Consider the following 15,863-nt stretch of genomic DNA (forward strand, 5'->3'; position numbering starts at 1 on the left):
ATATTGTTTTAAATAAAATATACGAAATCATAGATTCCGACTCTTCAATTTCGATTATAAACTTTATATTCATAGATATTCGACATACGACTATTTCGATTTACGCCTTGCTTTGGGACATTTTTTCGGTCCCAGTCGTATCTCGGGGGACACCTGTATTTAAGTTTCTTTTGCTTGCAGTGGGTGGTTTTTATTCAATCATATTGCTATTAACTGATGTTGTATCAAATCAATAAAATTTGTGCAAAGAACTGTCAAATTCAGAAACCCACGATTGTGTAGATTTGCATATACCAGGATCCACGTATCTCGTTCACTACCTGTGCGTGGAGAGTCTTAAAACTTGTTAATCTCCACAAGTGCTTACTAAAGCTATGTGCTGTTTAAAACTATCTTAGACACACATACAGCCCTACATATCGACTGAACTTGAGATCAAGAAAGTCCTCTTGATCTTAAGCCAATGGAATCCATTTTAATGCATCAGATTGTTGATTTGTGTATCCAAAATGTGTCAGCCATGTTGATGTGCAGATAAACCAATTCATAAAATTCATTTTTAAAAAAATTTATTTTTATTCTAAAAAGTAGCTTACTATGAAGGCACTTTGATATTTTTTTTAAATTTTTACATGGTATTTCAACAGTGAAATTTTCTTGGCATGGATTTCTGCTCATACGCGAGCGATTTCAGAATCAGAAAAAAATGAAGACAACATCATAATTCTCGAATAATTATCAACCATTATTATGATTTCATATTCAATGCTTCATTGCCATCTCAAGAACATATCCATAGCAAAAAGCTGTAATTTTGATAATTTATTTACGCCTCACATCTTAAAGGTCAAGAAATGGTTTTAACACGTAGTCTTAACAGAGTTCTGTAGATGGGCCTTATCAGTCTTAAGAGAGTTTTATTATATTCTTATTAGGTCATACAAAACATTCAAATGAAAAAAGGAGGCTTAATGGACTAACCGTAACAACAATGTTAAAACTATGATAAGATTTAAAATGTTACTTGGGTATACAATATCGTTGTCTTTGAATTGCGCTTGGATGTATGAAATCCACTCATAATTAGTCTTTTCAATGTCCCTAGAAGTGATTTCTGGAGTGATGCTGCTAAAACTACGTTTTGAACTATTATCGCTTCGCCTTCTGCTTCGATCCACAGTATCTAATCCACTAGTGATTGATAGTCTCAAATATTTACAAGAGGCAGGTTCTAATTTCAAAATCATGAAGATATATCAGGATTTTGTATCGTTACAGGCTAACCCTAGTGGTAACCCTTTCGGTAACTGATTCCTCTTTGCAAGAGGTAACAAAGAACATACTAAATGATTTTCGCTGGAGGACAGTTCCCAGCATTTTTGTGAACAAGTATGGCCATCCCAACAAGAAACAATACCAAACAAGCCTTCATCAAATTGAGACATCCATGCGCAATATTTGTCGCAGAGTTGGCTGCCATATGTTACGCGTTGCTTCTAACAAACGCGAGTCCTCCGGATCAATATTATATATTCACTGATAATCTCAGTGCTGTCGAAACTTTGAAATCCGTTTAGGCGATAATGAGCTCTGATTATTGTAAAAAAATCTACAAACACTAAGCTCTTTGTTCAATAAAGAGTTTCAAATATCGCTTGTCTGGCTACCTGCTCATTGCGGAATCCCTGGCAATGAGATGGCAGATCTCTTTGCCAAAGAAGGCGCTTCTGAGAGCGATTCCTTCGAACGATCGATTCAGCCTCACGAATTCCTCCACATCCCATAGCAATTATGTATGGCTCGTTGGCAGAGCATGTGGGATGCCGATGATCTCGGGGGATTTCTTTACTCCATCTCTCCTAGGGTGACACAACGTCCATGGTTTCAAAGCCTATAGGTAGTTCGTGGATTCCTTCACATGACATCAAGACTCATGTCCAGTGGCGGATAAAGGGTATTGGGGGCCCTAGGCAGTAAAATGAGTTGAGGCCCCCTGTAGATGGTAAATGGAGTTTTAAGGGGAGAGGGGGGTTGGTAGTGGCACTGAACTTGCAGTAGGGAGATGGAACAGGCTCTAATTTGGGGGGGGGGGGGGGGTGCAAACGATTTGCTAGCTTCGGGGCCCCAACGTCCATCCTTCCTGGGACCCTTGTCGCTAGTACTGTGTCCATAGGCATACAAGTAATACATACGGCATACTATAAACTAGCGATCTACGGGGCCCCTTAATCGGCGGGGCCCCAGGCGACCGCCTAGTCCGCCTACCGTTAGATCCGCCACTGCTCATGTCAAACCACTATGCGATGAATGCACATCTACAACGCGTAGGGATCGTCGACTCAAATGTATGTAGCTATGGTAACGGATTCCATGACATCGACCACGTCATATTGCCATTTCTGGAGTTTGAAACAACAAGACCCGCACTACTATCGACGGTTCAAGCAATAGGGAGGAGCCCTGAGGTCCCAATGAACTTATGACAAAATTAATCATCGGGGATTGTTTTTTGAGAAATAGTAGCTTACCATGTAAGGGGAAGGTAGGTAAAGACGGACACTGTGGGTAAGATGGACACTTCTCATAAATGCATGGAAAAGGTAATTTTCGAGTAAATCAACTATGTAGAATCCAAACTGAAGGTAAAACAACACATTTGAGAACATTTTTCGTGTAATATATGCGACATTGGTTAAATCCACGAACAAAACAAATTTTCAATCTTGCGCACCCTTGTGGATCTAATTTGACTACTGCGGATCTTAAGCTCTGTAACTTGTATTGTGTATATTTTCGGAAATTTTATTACATGAATGAGTTGTCGTGATCATTAATGAAAAAACTGGCGAAAGAACGAGAGTGAAAGCAATACAAAATATTGTTTTCTGGTGGATTAAACATTCTGACACCAAAGCGGGAAAGACGGACACTTTGTTGTAGGGAAAGATGGACACCGAATTTATTGATTTATTTTACTTCTTACTTCAATTGGTGATGAATACATTTCTTCAAATACCTAAAATAAGGGTATTCCGAAGCTATAAACCAATCAGCTACTAGAAAAAGTATTGAAATAAGCGAGAAATGAAACACCGGTCAAAATAGTAGCTATTCGTTATGCTATTACTCGCTCGACTCTGGTGAAGCACATCACGAGAACCAATAGCTTGCCACAACTTGAACAACTTTAATTAACAAAAAGAAGAAACAATGGTATGAAATCGTTCAGAAATAGATGAGAAATTCTATGGGATTACAAATATCAAATGTTGAATTTTGACATGGTGGAAAATGGATTAAACTATTAACAAGTCCCTCAAAAACATACTGGGGTCGTGGTATTTTCGCGGAGTAATTTCCATAAAGGAAGTTCTAGACTGTTGTTTTGTAAGCTGGAGCAACTTCAGCTTTAAGTGTGCGATATTTCAATAATGCTTTAAATGCTGCATTCTACGATCTATTAGAAGTGGTGCTTACAATTCCTAAAACCACGGCTGAATGAATCGTTGTTGCAAAAGGCCAAGAATTGGTTTATAAACGTACCAGGACATGGAAAGCAATAGAATTTGTTGAAATACTGTAAAACTCTTCACTTTTCAACGTTTTCTACAGGTGTCCATCTTACCCTTCATTGTGTCCATCTTTCCCGTATCAGGTGTCCGTCTTACCCGAACATTTAAAAAATGCACGAAAAAAATCATGTTTTTCATTCATGAAAAAAAACGCAAAAATCGATGAAAACTTAAAACTTTCAACACATTTTCTGATAAAACATGAGTGTAAGATAATGTGTGCACATTTTCATGGTCGTTGCACTTACATGTCCCTAGATTTTTACCATTTCCCTTAACGTGTCCGTCTTTACCTACCTTCCCTTATTTTATTTATTTTATTCAAAATATCCGGCCTCGGTTTTTTTCGAAAGTTCTTCATTTTGTTTTTTAAGATTGGCAATTTCTTTGTCTCTGTGAAAGGGGCAACGTTAGTTTGTGGATTGGGAGACACAACTTGACCAAGAGATAGAGAGCAGTTATGAGGCAATGTTTATATAGTTGAGAATCTATGTATTTTCGTGCTTCAGAGAAAGACACGTTGTAATCAATTTTATATTTAATGACTTCCTGTTCTTTGCGATAAAATGGGCAGGATTTGTCAAAAGAATTGTGGTTGCCTTTGCAATTAACACATTTTAGTGGAGCTGTGCATTCACCATGGGCAGGAATACCACAATCGTGGCAAACTTGTGAGGTTTTGCATCTCATGACCATAGTGAGCACAATTAAGACAAAGCATGGGTTTGGGATAATATGTACGGGGAATCACTTGGAATGGGCCAAGGCGGATAACAGAGGGGACTCGTGTTGCAGCAATACGGAGGAGGAGAGAATTGGCAGGTATTATTTCACTATTAACTTTACAAGTAAAACGACGCACTTGAGTAACTTTTGGATCTTTTAAATTGTCAAGAACTTCTTCATCCTTCATGTGTTTAAGATCAGAAGAGAAAATTACACATTGGACGGTATTAAGAATAGTGTGGGGTGTGATGGTGATAAGTGTTTCATTGATGAGTTTTGTGAGTGTAGTTTTTTATAGTGAGACAATGATCAGGTTTTCAATAGGTACTTAGAATTATTATTAATTAGGTTACCTTCTACCGATGCCCCACAGTATGTTCCGCCGGATTCACTGATGCAGAACCTGGGTCGTTGGTACCACACGGAACGATTGGCCATACCCAAGCGCCACAGATTAAGCTTAAACGACTGGAAAATTGAATATCCATAGAAAAAAATGAAAGCTCCACAGCTTCATTGGTTTGATCAATAGATGGCGTATTACAGCTCATCATTATATTGCTATCCTTTTCTTGCAATGTGTTTCGACAAGTTTCATCTTATCATGACCTATATAGCCTTATAACTTTCTGAGCAAAAATCTAAATGAATGGTCGTGTGGTCAGATACGTGGGTATCGACACCAACGACCATTACTCAAATCTCACTTGCTTCAGTGCTGAAGGTTTCCGTTGGAGTTTAGTATTTAAACAATCGTATCGCCGTTCTAGTTCTAGCGATGCATAACTTCAATGCGAAACCATACAACAGTACAGAGGAAATGAGAAAGCTCTCCTCAAAGCGATGAAGCTCAACTGGTTGGGGTATCCCACCAACAGAGAGCGCCACCAGCTTTTTCGCTATTTTTAGAATGCATGAGTCGTTTGCCGTCTGCTAAACGAAGTCTTTCTATATTCCGTTTAGGTAGAGAACTTGAGTCGTTTAGAAGCCGTTTAGTGGTCGTTTAGTGGATTTGTGGCACTTGGGTATCTATCGGAATCCGCCACGTAGCAGCAGCACCACGTTTTCCCATAATTTCCTGCAGGGCGCGATAGAGGACGCGAGCTGCTAGATACCGGCTCGTGAAACCCTCCTCCTTTCTCCCCCATATCAGGATAGTCAGTGCTACACGTATGGCGGCATGGTCCATTTGGGGCTTGAACCCATGACGGGTATGTTGCCGCGAGTTGTCGCGACTGTACCAGGAGACTGGTACCAATTCAAAACATAATTTAATATTTTCTTACTATGATTCGACCCTTTTAGAATATAACGGAAGGCAAAGTTATTGTTAACAGCATGTTTTATTTTTTCGCCGGTATGAGGTATGTATGTGGTAAAGGCACGAACACATATTCTCCCTGAGTATTGGTTCCGACAGCAGCAACCTTGCACATTATACTGGTGCTGGGAACATAACACATTTCATTTGTATTCATGTGAATCAGATTTGCAGCGTGTATGTTTAGCTCGTAGGACGAATACGGCTTCACAAAAAAGGGATACTGCTGTGTAAACCGATGCCCGTGAATCATCACTTCACACCCTTCTATGGAGGCTGATTCGTACCTCAGAACAGTTCCGTCGTGCAACATACACCATTGATCCCGGAAATTGATTCTAAGAAACAACCCGAGACGTATGGTGCATTCGGTATATCTACCGACTGATTTACTGGCCGGTCCTGAAGTCGAAGATAAATACATTCTTTTGAAAAATTGATACGTTGCAGCTCGGCAAAACGCTGCACCGCCTGCGCCAAACTGTGTCGTTTGCTATGCAACACCGTTTGCCTAAAATTGCGGAGATATTCTTCGCACTCTTCGGAAGACATAGTGCCCAGTTCACCGAATCTAAACACCTCCTCGTAAACATGCAACAGTTTGTGTACGTTGCTGTTTACGAATTCTGGGCCATAAAGACTACTGTATTCTGCCACAAACTGGTGCAGCAATTTATCTGCATCCATCCAACGGTCTTTATGATATGCAGTGGATAAAAATGTTGTCGCAACATACAGCAACATGAAGTGCTGGTATACAGCGTCGCTCAAATTGTCTTTGAGAACAACGAATCCCACAAACTGCAGAAATGATTTCAGTTTAATGCCCTTCCTATCTTGAATCAGATTCAGGCTTCGTAACTGCCGTCTGAAATCAGAAGGCAGATGGATTTGGAGCAGATGTTCCGACACAATTTTCAGCTGCAATTTGGACAGCCTAAACTTCTGCCTGGGGAATACGCTGGTCCAAAGAAATATTAATCTACCCAAAACGCCTTCATCTATGAGGTGCAGGCGATCTGACACTATAATATCTAAAATCATATTTAATCCATACAGACGGAATAGTGCCGTTAAAAACTTTTGATGCAGCGGATATTGTTCGTTGCAAAAAGAATTATGGTCTCTTGGCTGGGAAAACGCCGCATATGGATAGAACCCGTGTGAAGAATGATCACTTTTTTTGGTTGTAATTGTGCACTTTAAGCACCCGCTTACAGAGATGCGCGATTTAACACCTACAATTTCGAAATAATAAACATCAACATCAATGCTGAACTTTGAATGTTATAGATTAATAACTCACCCTTTATATAAGCACGAGCCGGTGTATCGGCAATGATGCATCGAATTTTCACCGAGTAGGAGCCGACCATGCATCATCAAACCGTTCTTTTGTAGCTCGTTCATTTCTTGAACGAAATCTTCGAGATACTGGTCGACTGATGCAGGTTTTGATAGTCCGAAAAATAATGCAACCGGCATCACGGGCATATTCGATATGTTGAATACTTTCATAAGTATTGGCCAGAGCTGTTTACTGTCGTTCAGGTACAGCGGTAAGCCATCGAAGCAAAAATCGATAACAAATCCATCGTCAATAGGAGGCAAGTTTCTAGAATATTAACAAAAATTAGATACCGCAGCACAAGTTCACAGAATACTTAGTTTTGTAGCCACTAAGTCTTTACCGGAAATAATTTTTCAAACAAGTTCCTACACCCTGGTACCAGAACTCTCCACCATCAATCTGCGTTATCGTTGTTTATATAACTGCATCTTCCAGTGGCTTCAGGAAAGTGCGCGCATCGTTCGGCAACGACTCAAACTCCGGCTTTTTTCTAAGGTGGCGCAACAGCCGATTCATCGCCTCGTGGGTTTGCCCTGTTTCGAGGGCCCACAGTCGCAGACCATCCTCCTACGAAACATCCGCTAACGATTCATCAAAAACCCGGCGCTCTAGCACCAATCGAACACGACATCGAACATGAAAAATGTATGGGATTTGACATGTTTGTCTTGTTTGTTTGTTTGTGTCTGAGAGTGCACCCCCATTTGATTATATGGGGTTGTTCGAGTCGGATGTCGTGTTCGATTGGTGCCAGAGCGCAGCCAAAGGTCGTTCTTCCGTCGTATTTTGTCGGTCGTTCTTCCTCTTCGCTGCAGTCTTCGAAATCTTCCAAAACCGGTGCACAGGTGTCTGAAAGTAACGAACATAAATTAGCACATAACCACTAAGCATATAATGGCTGCCACATACCCATCGGTTCGGAATGTTCCGTAGCTGCCGGGAGGATTAATTCAGGCGCAACGTCACTGGCACGACTTCCTGCAATGGTAAAAATCATCAAGCATGTTAGAACGATGCTTGTAATCATTTTTTTTAACTTACCCGATGCCACTGGCTCAGCTACCATTTGAGCGACGCGTTCTTGCTCCAACTCCTTGCAGTATTTTAACAAAAGGTGTTTGCTTGCTCTGGACACCTTTCCGGGCTTTCTGTCGCAAGTTGAAGCCATCGTTTCTGCACGGAATATATTCTTCTCACTACTTTTAAATTTCTACTGACGTTACTGGCGTGCGTTTGAATTAGCAAAATTTAAAGCACAGCGTTTTCACGTACACACGAACACCTCCATTGATGACTTGGCAAAATATAAGGCTGCGCTCTGGCACCAATCGAACACGACAACCGACTCGAACAAACCCATATAATCATATGGAGGTGCACTGTCAGACACAAACAAACAAATAAGACAAACATGTCAAATCCCATACATTTTTCACCGTATTAATACACGATGCGCAATCTCAGATTGCGCATATATTCGTTTTATCAAAACATATGTCATTTCGCGTAACCAACCCTGAGCTATAAACGTCATTTCCGTACAATTTCAGATTGCGCCAAGATTGCGCATAAATTTTCAAGATTATATGTCCGAGATATATAAATATTTTTTGACAGATAAATATTTCAAACCGATCCGTTTGACAGATAAATATATGCGCAATCTGAGATTGCGCATCGTCTATTGCTACGGTCATGTTCGATGTCGTGTTCGATTGGTGCTAGAGCGCCGGGTAACTCACACATCCACAATTCAGGCAGCGCTCTAGCAGCAATCGAACACGACATCGAACATGAAAAATAAATGGGATTTGACATGTTCGATTTGATAACCAACAAATCGAACATGTTAAATCCCATATATTTTTCATGTTCGATGTCGTGTTCGATTGGTGCTAGAGCGCCGGGTCACACAAGCAAGTGGAAAAGACAGGGTTCGTTGTAGTGATATGAAAAATGAAGTTTTTGTCGGAAACGATTCCGGCTAGCTAAGCATTTTTCTGGAATCGAACCATAGTTTACTTGTAAAAGATAATTTCTCATGGAGCTTCCCGGACTGATTTCACTTCTAAAACTTTTTGTTTCAATTCAAGATGTAATTCAAATTCCGGAGCAAATTCTAATGTTGTAGTAAATTTTGGGGCAAATTGCGATTCCCAGTTCAATTCCGATTCTGGAGCCGATTCTGACCGCGGAATCGATTCCGGAGCCGACTCGGTAATCGGCTCCGCAGTCAGCTCCGGAATCGGCTCCGGAGTCAACTCTGGGATCGTATCTGGAGTCAGCTCTGGAATCGGCTCTAGAATCGGCTCCGGAATTGACTCCGGAATCGACCCCGGAGTCAACTCCGGAATCGGCTACAGAATCGATCCTGGAATCGAAATCGTTTCGATCATCGGAATTGGCTTCGGAATTAATTCCGAACATGGAATCAGAATCGGGTAGGTCCGATTCCGAGCTCTCACCACTACTTGTTTGATCAGAGGAAGCCAGGAAGGAGGGCTCACTTCGAAGCGAGCACTGTAATGCGAGTAAAGGACGGGTAGAGAAAATGAGGGAAATGCAGCGACATTCTAACGTCAAAAACAGTGTGGCCAGATTATTTTTTTGGTTTTCGGCAGGAGTAATGTTGAGAACGCGTACCAAAGTGGGTAACAAATGTTAATAGCGATCCTTGAAACAGCATCCCAAGCGTCATAGATTAAGCTTACACGACTGAAAAATCAAATATCTGTGATATTCGGTAAGCATATAAAAAATCGGTAGGAATACAGATAAATCGGTATTTCTGGTCACTCTGGGCCCCAGAGCAATCCGTGCTGTCAAAGCAGCAGCTGGCTGTCAAACCCTGCCCGACCAGCGGGGAACTGGATCAATCGCCAGTTATCTATGTATCTTGGTGCAAGTGAAGAAAAACACAGCGAGCAGCTCTTTGCTTCTAGGATAAAATATCCCGCGTCAAAGTTTGCGATAGCCAAAAACCCAACTCTCCCGTGCACGATAAACGCACGATTTCGTAATCGTGATTCCGCGGCCAGGTCAGCTAGCAGCGTGCGGCTATCGTGTGCGTTTTGTGCAAAAGTGTTCCCGCTGCTCGTTCGCTCGCCCTCTCTCTCTCTCTCTCGCTCTTGCCTCCTGCGCTCCGGTGTGTTCCCCGGTGTTGCGTTTGTTTTTCTTCTCCCCCGTGCACCGTGCTTCTTCGCGTGGTGCATTTTTCTACCACTCTGTTGCTTTCCAACAACACCCCTGCAGCACTGGTCCCAAATGGTGTGCTTGTGGTGGGTGCACGGGTGGTAAAGTCCGGGGAGTAGCAACGGAAGCAACGGATCAGAAAAAATCGGAACCTTTCGCGTGCGTGAGTGTGTGTTTGATGCTGATTCGCGTCCTGTTTTCTGTGTGATCCGCCGTGGATGCACCGGGCACCATCGTCACTGCTCCTATGAAGGTAAGCGGGGAGGGGGGGAGTTTGAGGGAATGTATATTTTCTAGGTGCATACGCACAAAAATGTGCAACAAATTGCGTGCTGATTATGTCCCTTGTCAAGCAGGCAGCACACAGAAATAGAAAGAGCGCGCAGGTGGTGTTAGTTGCTCTTTTTTGAGGCACTAAATATCTCCAAATTTGATAACATTTAATTTCATTACGCCTACAATTGCCTCCTTGAACAATTAAATACATCGTTATCGCTCACGCATCAAACGTAAGCTGTTGGTATTGACCGCATTATAGTTTCTAATCCGTTCTCTAACACGCACGCACGCATGTATCCATCCACTTGCCTGCACCTCTCGTACACTAAGGGAAAAGGGAAGACACACCACCGCGCCGGACGGAGAAGATAGCAAACAAAGCGTGTGTGTATGGTTTTTTTCCGTTTGTCGCTGGTTGCTGTGTGTGTCCCCGTCGCCCTGTGCTCTCTCTCAAGGCTGTGTTGGATCTCTGTGTCGCTGTGTATTGAAAAATGCGTGTCGTTGTTTGTAGCGCGGTCCGTTATCTGAAGCGTGAGGAGTTTTTACCAATCGACGATCGGCAGCGTGTGCTGTTGTGTGCGGGTTTCGTTCTTGCTTGGCTCTGATGCTGTAGGGCTGGTTGAAGCGTGTGTTCAAAACCAGGCAGGCAAGGTGCGTTGGAAAGTAAAACAAAATTAGTGTAGCAACGCAGCGCAGCGGCACAGGGTGGTGGCTTTTGATGGTTGAGCTTGAGGGCTTGGTTGGGTTCGTGGTAGTAAATTTCAATCCTGAGTATTAAAAGTTTGCTTTTAAAACATACCACGCACGCATGTTGTTGGGTTGTGTTGGGTACTTTTCTGGGCCCTTTTTTACTGCAGTTGTAATTCACTTTTTATGAAAGTGGTGCTTTTTGATGATGGTATACGTTTAATCTGTAAGCTGCTTTTTATTATGTTAGTTTTCCGTTTTAGTATCTTTTAATCTTTTTTTACTTCTGTGCTTTCTCTTAATGATTGGTAATGGTTTTCTTATTTTAGTTTAAAGAGTTAAAAAATCAGGATATTATTGCTTTGTTTATCTTCTTCTTCTTCTTCTTTGGCTCAACAACCGATGTCGGTTAAGGCCTGCCTGCCTGTACCCACTTGTGGGCTTGGCTTTCAGTGACTAATTGATTCCCCCCCATAGCAGGATAGTCAGTCCTACGTATGGCGGCGCGGTCTGTTTGGGGATTGAACCCATGACGGGCATGTTGTTAAGTCGTACGAGTTGACGACTGTACTACGAGACCGGCTTTTTTGCTTTGTTTATAAATTAGGCTAATTAGGCTATAAGGAGCAACTTAGGTGTAAAGAATGATCAATTCATCCATTTTTAACTGTGCTTTTTGCAGTTTCGAATTTACTTCTTAATTTTACTGATGAACGATTTGTATCAAAACTCGTAAAAAAATCTTTAATATAAGAGAAAGTGATTAATATACTACGATCATCTAAGGAGTCTTCTAATATCGAATATATTCTCAGGCATAAACAATGCCGTATTTTTTAATTGGTGTTAGTTATTTTCTGTCAAAAAATTAACAACTGATTTTACAACCAAACAAAAATATAACAAAATAAAACAATAAAAATAATAACAAAAATAAAACAATAACAATAGTAAAAATGATGAATAATACATGGTAAATAATAAATAATAAAAAAAATATAACAAAAATGATCATAATTTGTACTGAAGCCTAAACCTGATTGCCATAGATGCAGTTTACACCCAATTTAATGTAATTTGGCTGGAATAGGTACCTCACATTCTAAATGTAGTGCAAATGATTGTAAAAATAGTTTGTATTTTTTTGTGTAAAATGTGTTTAAGCAGGTAAAGGATCTTGGTTGGGCAAAATTTTATTTTTTATATCTTAGTTTTTCAATACGTATCTCTGGTCTTTAAATGCTCAAATGTTTCAAGGTTGGTCAGAATATTCAAGGTTGGGTCATATTTGTATATGACTTACAGAACTCATAATATCTTATAGCAATCATAATTTAGCATCACTAAGAATAATAATTAAATAATAGTTAAAACCCTTAAAACTGAATGACCTCCATTTCTGAATCAAAATTTGATTTTTAAAACTTGATTACTACATGTGAAAACTCCTCTCAAACAGTCGTACAATAATGGCCAATGATTTTTTTAGTATTCCATAAATTAGCATCGTGAAGAAATTTAACCCACATTATAATTGTATTTTTTCCTTAAATTCTGTTATTTGTTGCCTGTTATTACAAAACTGCTTGTTGCATTGTTGTCCTCGATATTGAACCCACAAACATACAGATGTATGTGCATCTGATACTAAAAGAAAAAAAAATAATAAAAAACGCTTGTTACAATTCGGCAGACCTACGAACCTCAAACTCATAGCCCTGGCCGTGGTAAGTCTCAAGCCTAGCAAAGGATTCGTTCGCTTGAACGTTTGTTGTTCCCCAGTGCAGCGCACTGGATGGCCGTGTAGTCATCGCTCGTGACAAGCAACACCTGGGCGCTATCGATTCATTTTCCCGTTGCCGGGGCAATGCAGCTGGTGTGTACTTCCTTTCTCCGTCGATCGTTGTATTTCTTAGCTTCGATTTTCGTTTAGTTTTGCTGCACAACACAACACACCTCTCGTTCGTTCCGTTTTTGTCTCGATGTCTGTCAAACAATAGACCCATCGTTGGGTTTTTCGTGAATACCGCTCCTAGTGGTGGACCTCCTAGGTTTTTTTTTGTTTGCGTGAGTAAATCAAATGTCGACCTGCATAAATATTGAATGTATTAAAGCATTTATAATTGATCGGCTGATGGTGACGCGGCGGAGTACACTGTTAATGTCGAGCGCGAACCATCAGACGACCAAGAGGGAAGGAGAACGTTTATTAAATGTTGCTCCATACCGGTTGCATAGCTTGTTAGAAGCCTGGAGAGGTGCCAGACTGGAGAGAGGAAGCAATCAGGACAGTTATTCGGTATTTGGTTCATGAAAAATTTGAAATGCCCACAAACGCTCCTCAACTCATTTGGGCTGTGTGAGCGTGTCGGTGTCTGACGGTGCCCTTTTTGTTGGTGTGTCGAGCTTTCGTTAGTCGCTGAGGAATGTGTAGCTTTTCGTTTGTTTTGTTTGTTATGTTCTTTTAGAAGGCTTTTTTGATTTTCTTTTTTGGAGTCATTTGCTTGACAACTAGACAATTAAATACTGATTATACTGGTGCTGTTGGAGTGTTCATATCAGTAAGCAGTGTGTTGGTTTTGTTTTGTTCGTGAAAGGGAAGCTAGTTATTTTGTAGAATAATTAAGAATAGGTTATAACGTTCTACAAGTTATTGATCAAATACATAGAGTTTGAACTTTTTTTTATGATTTTTTGAGCAGTTATTTGAAATTAATGGTTTTAATAAATTCTACCTATTGCTTACATAAAATTGTATCTTTTAATGCCATTTTGCACTTGCTCAGATACCAAAACTAGACCCAATTTGGTTTGTTGTAGCCTGTTTTCAACGCTTTATGTATATTTCTTAATATTTCAATGATTTAATCATTAGCCGTTTTGCCTTTCCAGCAGGTATTTATTTTATTTGATTTAAATTATTTGTTTATTACTATCATGTTTTTATTTATGTTTGATTTACGTTATTGCGATTAACTGAATTGAATCGCTATTTGCTAGATTATACGTTTTATGACCTGTAAACAAACCCCAATGCAAGGAAGTCAATCAGTGCAGTGCAACATGTTATCCATCGATCATTATCTTCCCACAGTGCCGCCCGGGTGGATTTCTTATCAGTGTTGACAGAGTGTTGTCGTGTGCCGCCTAATGATATAATTGTATCACATAAATGCCGCACTGATAACAGGTCTGTTTGACTTGATAAGTAGCTCTGTGTGTAAGTAGGTTATTGCACCCTGTAATAACAATTTAATCTTTCTCTTCGTTATTACGGGTGTGTGATTATTTTCGCTTATCAAAGCAGACGTGTAAAACTTTTCTCGTTATCAGAGATAAACGCCCCTTGCTACTGTGACTTTTAACATACTTTAATCGTTTTAAATGACTTTTATCAGTTTGACGAACCGGGATCAACAGTTTCGAACGCTTCTGACTTTTGACAAACACAAACACGAAACAAACCCAATGAAATGTAAAGAATCGATAACACTTTACAAATTCCACTGCAATGCGCGAGTGAGACCACCGAAACATGTTAAGGCCCTGTACGACTGTGGCAAGCACTTACAGCGTTTGGAATTGAAACATTGCTCTTGGCCCATCGTCGTCGATTGCGTGTCGGTCGGTATCAAGATTAACCCTCCCCCCACACCATCCAACATCGATCCTTAATCGGAGTTACCACGGAGTGCCGCACCGTACGGAGTCAGGATCAATCTCACCTTTTTACCTGCCGTTGGATGAACATGCCGTAGCGTATGGGGGGGTGTATGACGTAGCTGGTCCGCTTTTACTTACCCACGTTAGTGTAAATGTGTCGTTTCAGTACGTTCTTGGTAATGGGATTCAAAAAATCACTTTTACCTTTACACACACTCTCTGCCGTAAGCACCGGGTTTGATTGTACCATTTCCTTTACGACTGTGTTGCATCTCTATTTGTTGACCTTGCGCCCTTGCAATGTTCGCCCTTACACTGTCCTCGGATTACCTTTATCCGCGTGGAGAGAGAGAGGGTGAAAAAAGTACACACATTCACACTGAAATGGTAGGTTTGGCAGGGGTTTATATGTTTGTTGAACTCCTCCCGGGTGTCATCATTCCCATGGAGAATGGGTTACAGGCTAGAGACAAAACGCCGGTCGCCCTGCCTGCGTGCCAAGAAGTATGGGACGAGCACTCATTCCCTTTCAACGATTGCTCCGGTAAATGTAACAGGTTAATGAATAATGTAAATCGGTGGCATGCTTTTATCCGACCGAAAGGATTGGGAATGTTATTGGGCCAGTGCGCGCCATCGAGGCGAAGCGGTCAAATTGAAACAGTATAAAGGTGAAAACGGAAATGCGTATGTTGTAATGCTAGGTTTTAGCTTTCTAGCGCGTGAGTACAGCCTCGAGCTCTGCGTGTCGTCATATAAACTGTGGTCGGATTTGTAGAGTGGTTCGATACCTACTGGAATGCTCCTCAATTGATTCCAGCCAGTGGTGCTGGTGGGGTTGAGTAGGTAGCAATAGTTATACATCACTTTAAACACTTCACCATTTCATTAGGTCATCGTTTTAATATTCCCACCCGTGGATGGATAAAAATCTTTCCAGCTATTTTAATTCGTAATTAATGACGGCTATGTGTCCTTGGGTCTGAACATTTTCAACACTTTTTACTCGCCATTTTCTTTTGCATTGCTTCACATTTCTTAACTAGGCGGAGAAGGAGTAAAAAAATAAAAC

The 15,863-nt window shown here is 40.9% G+C and overlaps 2 protein-coding genes across 6 annotated transcripts in view; one reads left to right on the forward strand and one right to left on the reverse strand.

Moving 5' to 3' along the window:
• The window catches only part of LOC120952542 (cell surface glycoprotein 1), a 106,535-nt gene that overhangs the window by 75,557 nt on the left and 15,115 nt on the right, over positions 1–15,863 (reverse strand). The window lies entirely within an intron of this gene.
• LOC120953553 (protein encore) overlaps positions 9,586–15,863 on the forward strand; it is a 67,515-nt gene continuing 61,237 nt past the window's right edge. For 2 of the 5 annotated variants that reach the window (XM_040373607.2, XM_049607579.1), the window contains exon 1: positions 9,586–10,415. Coding sequence is in view for 1 of the 5 variants with exons in the window: in XM_040373611.2 (XP_040229545.2) it covers positions 10,410–10,415 (6 nt within the window). In the remaining 4 variants the exon portion in view is untranslated. The remainder of the gene's footprint in view (positions 10,416–15,863) is intronic. The other 3 variants (XM_049607578.1, XM_040373611.2, XM_049607577.1) reach the window with 2 other exon arrangements.

Source organism: Anopheles coluzzii, chromosome 2 (assembly GCF_943734685.1).
Source record: "Anopheles coluzzii chromosome 2, AcolN3, whole genome shotgun sequence".
NCBI classification, from domain to species: domain Eukaryota; kingdom Metazoa; phylum Arthropoda; class Insecta; order Diptera; family Culicidae; genus Anopheles; species Anopheles coluzzii.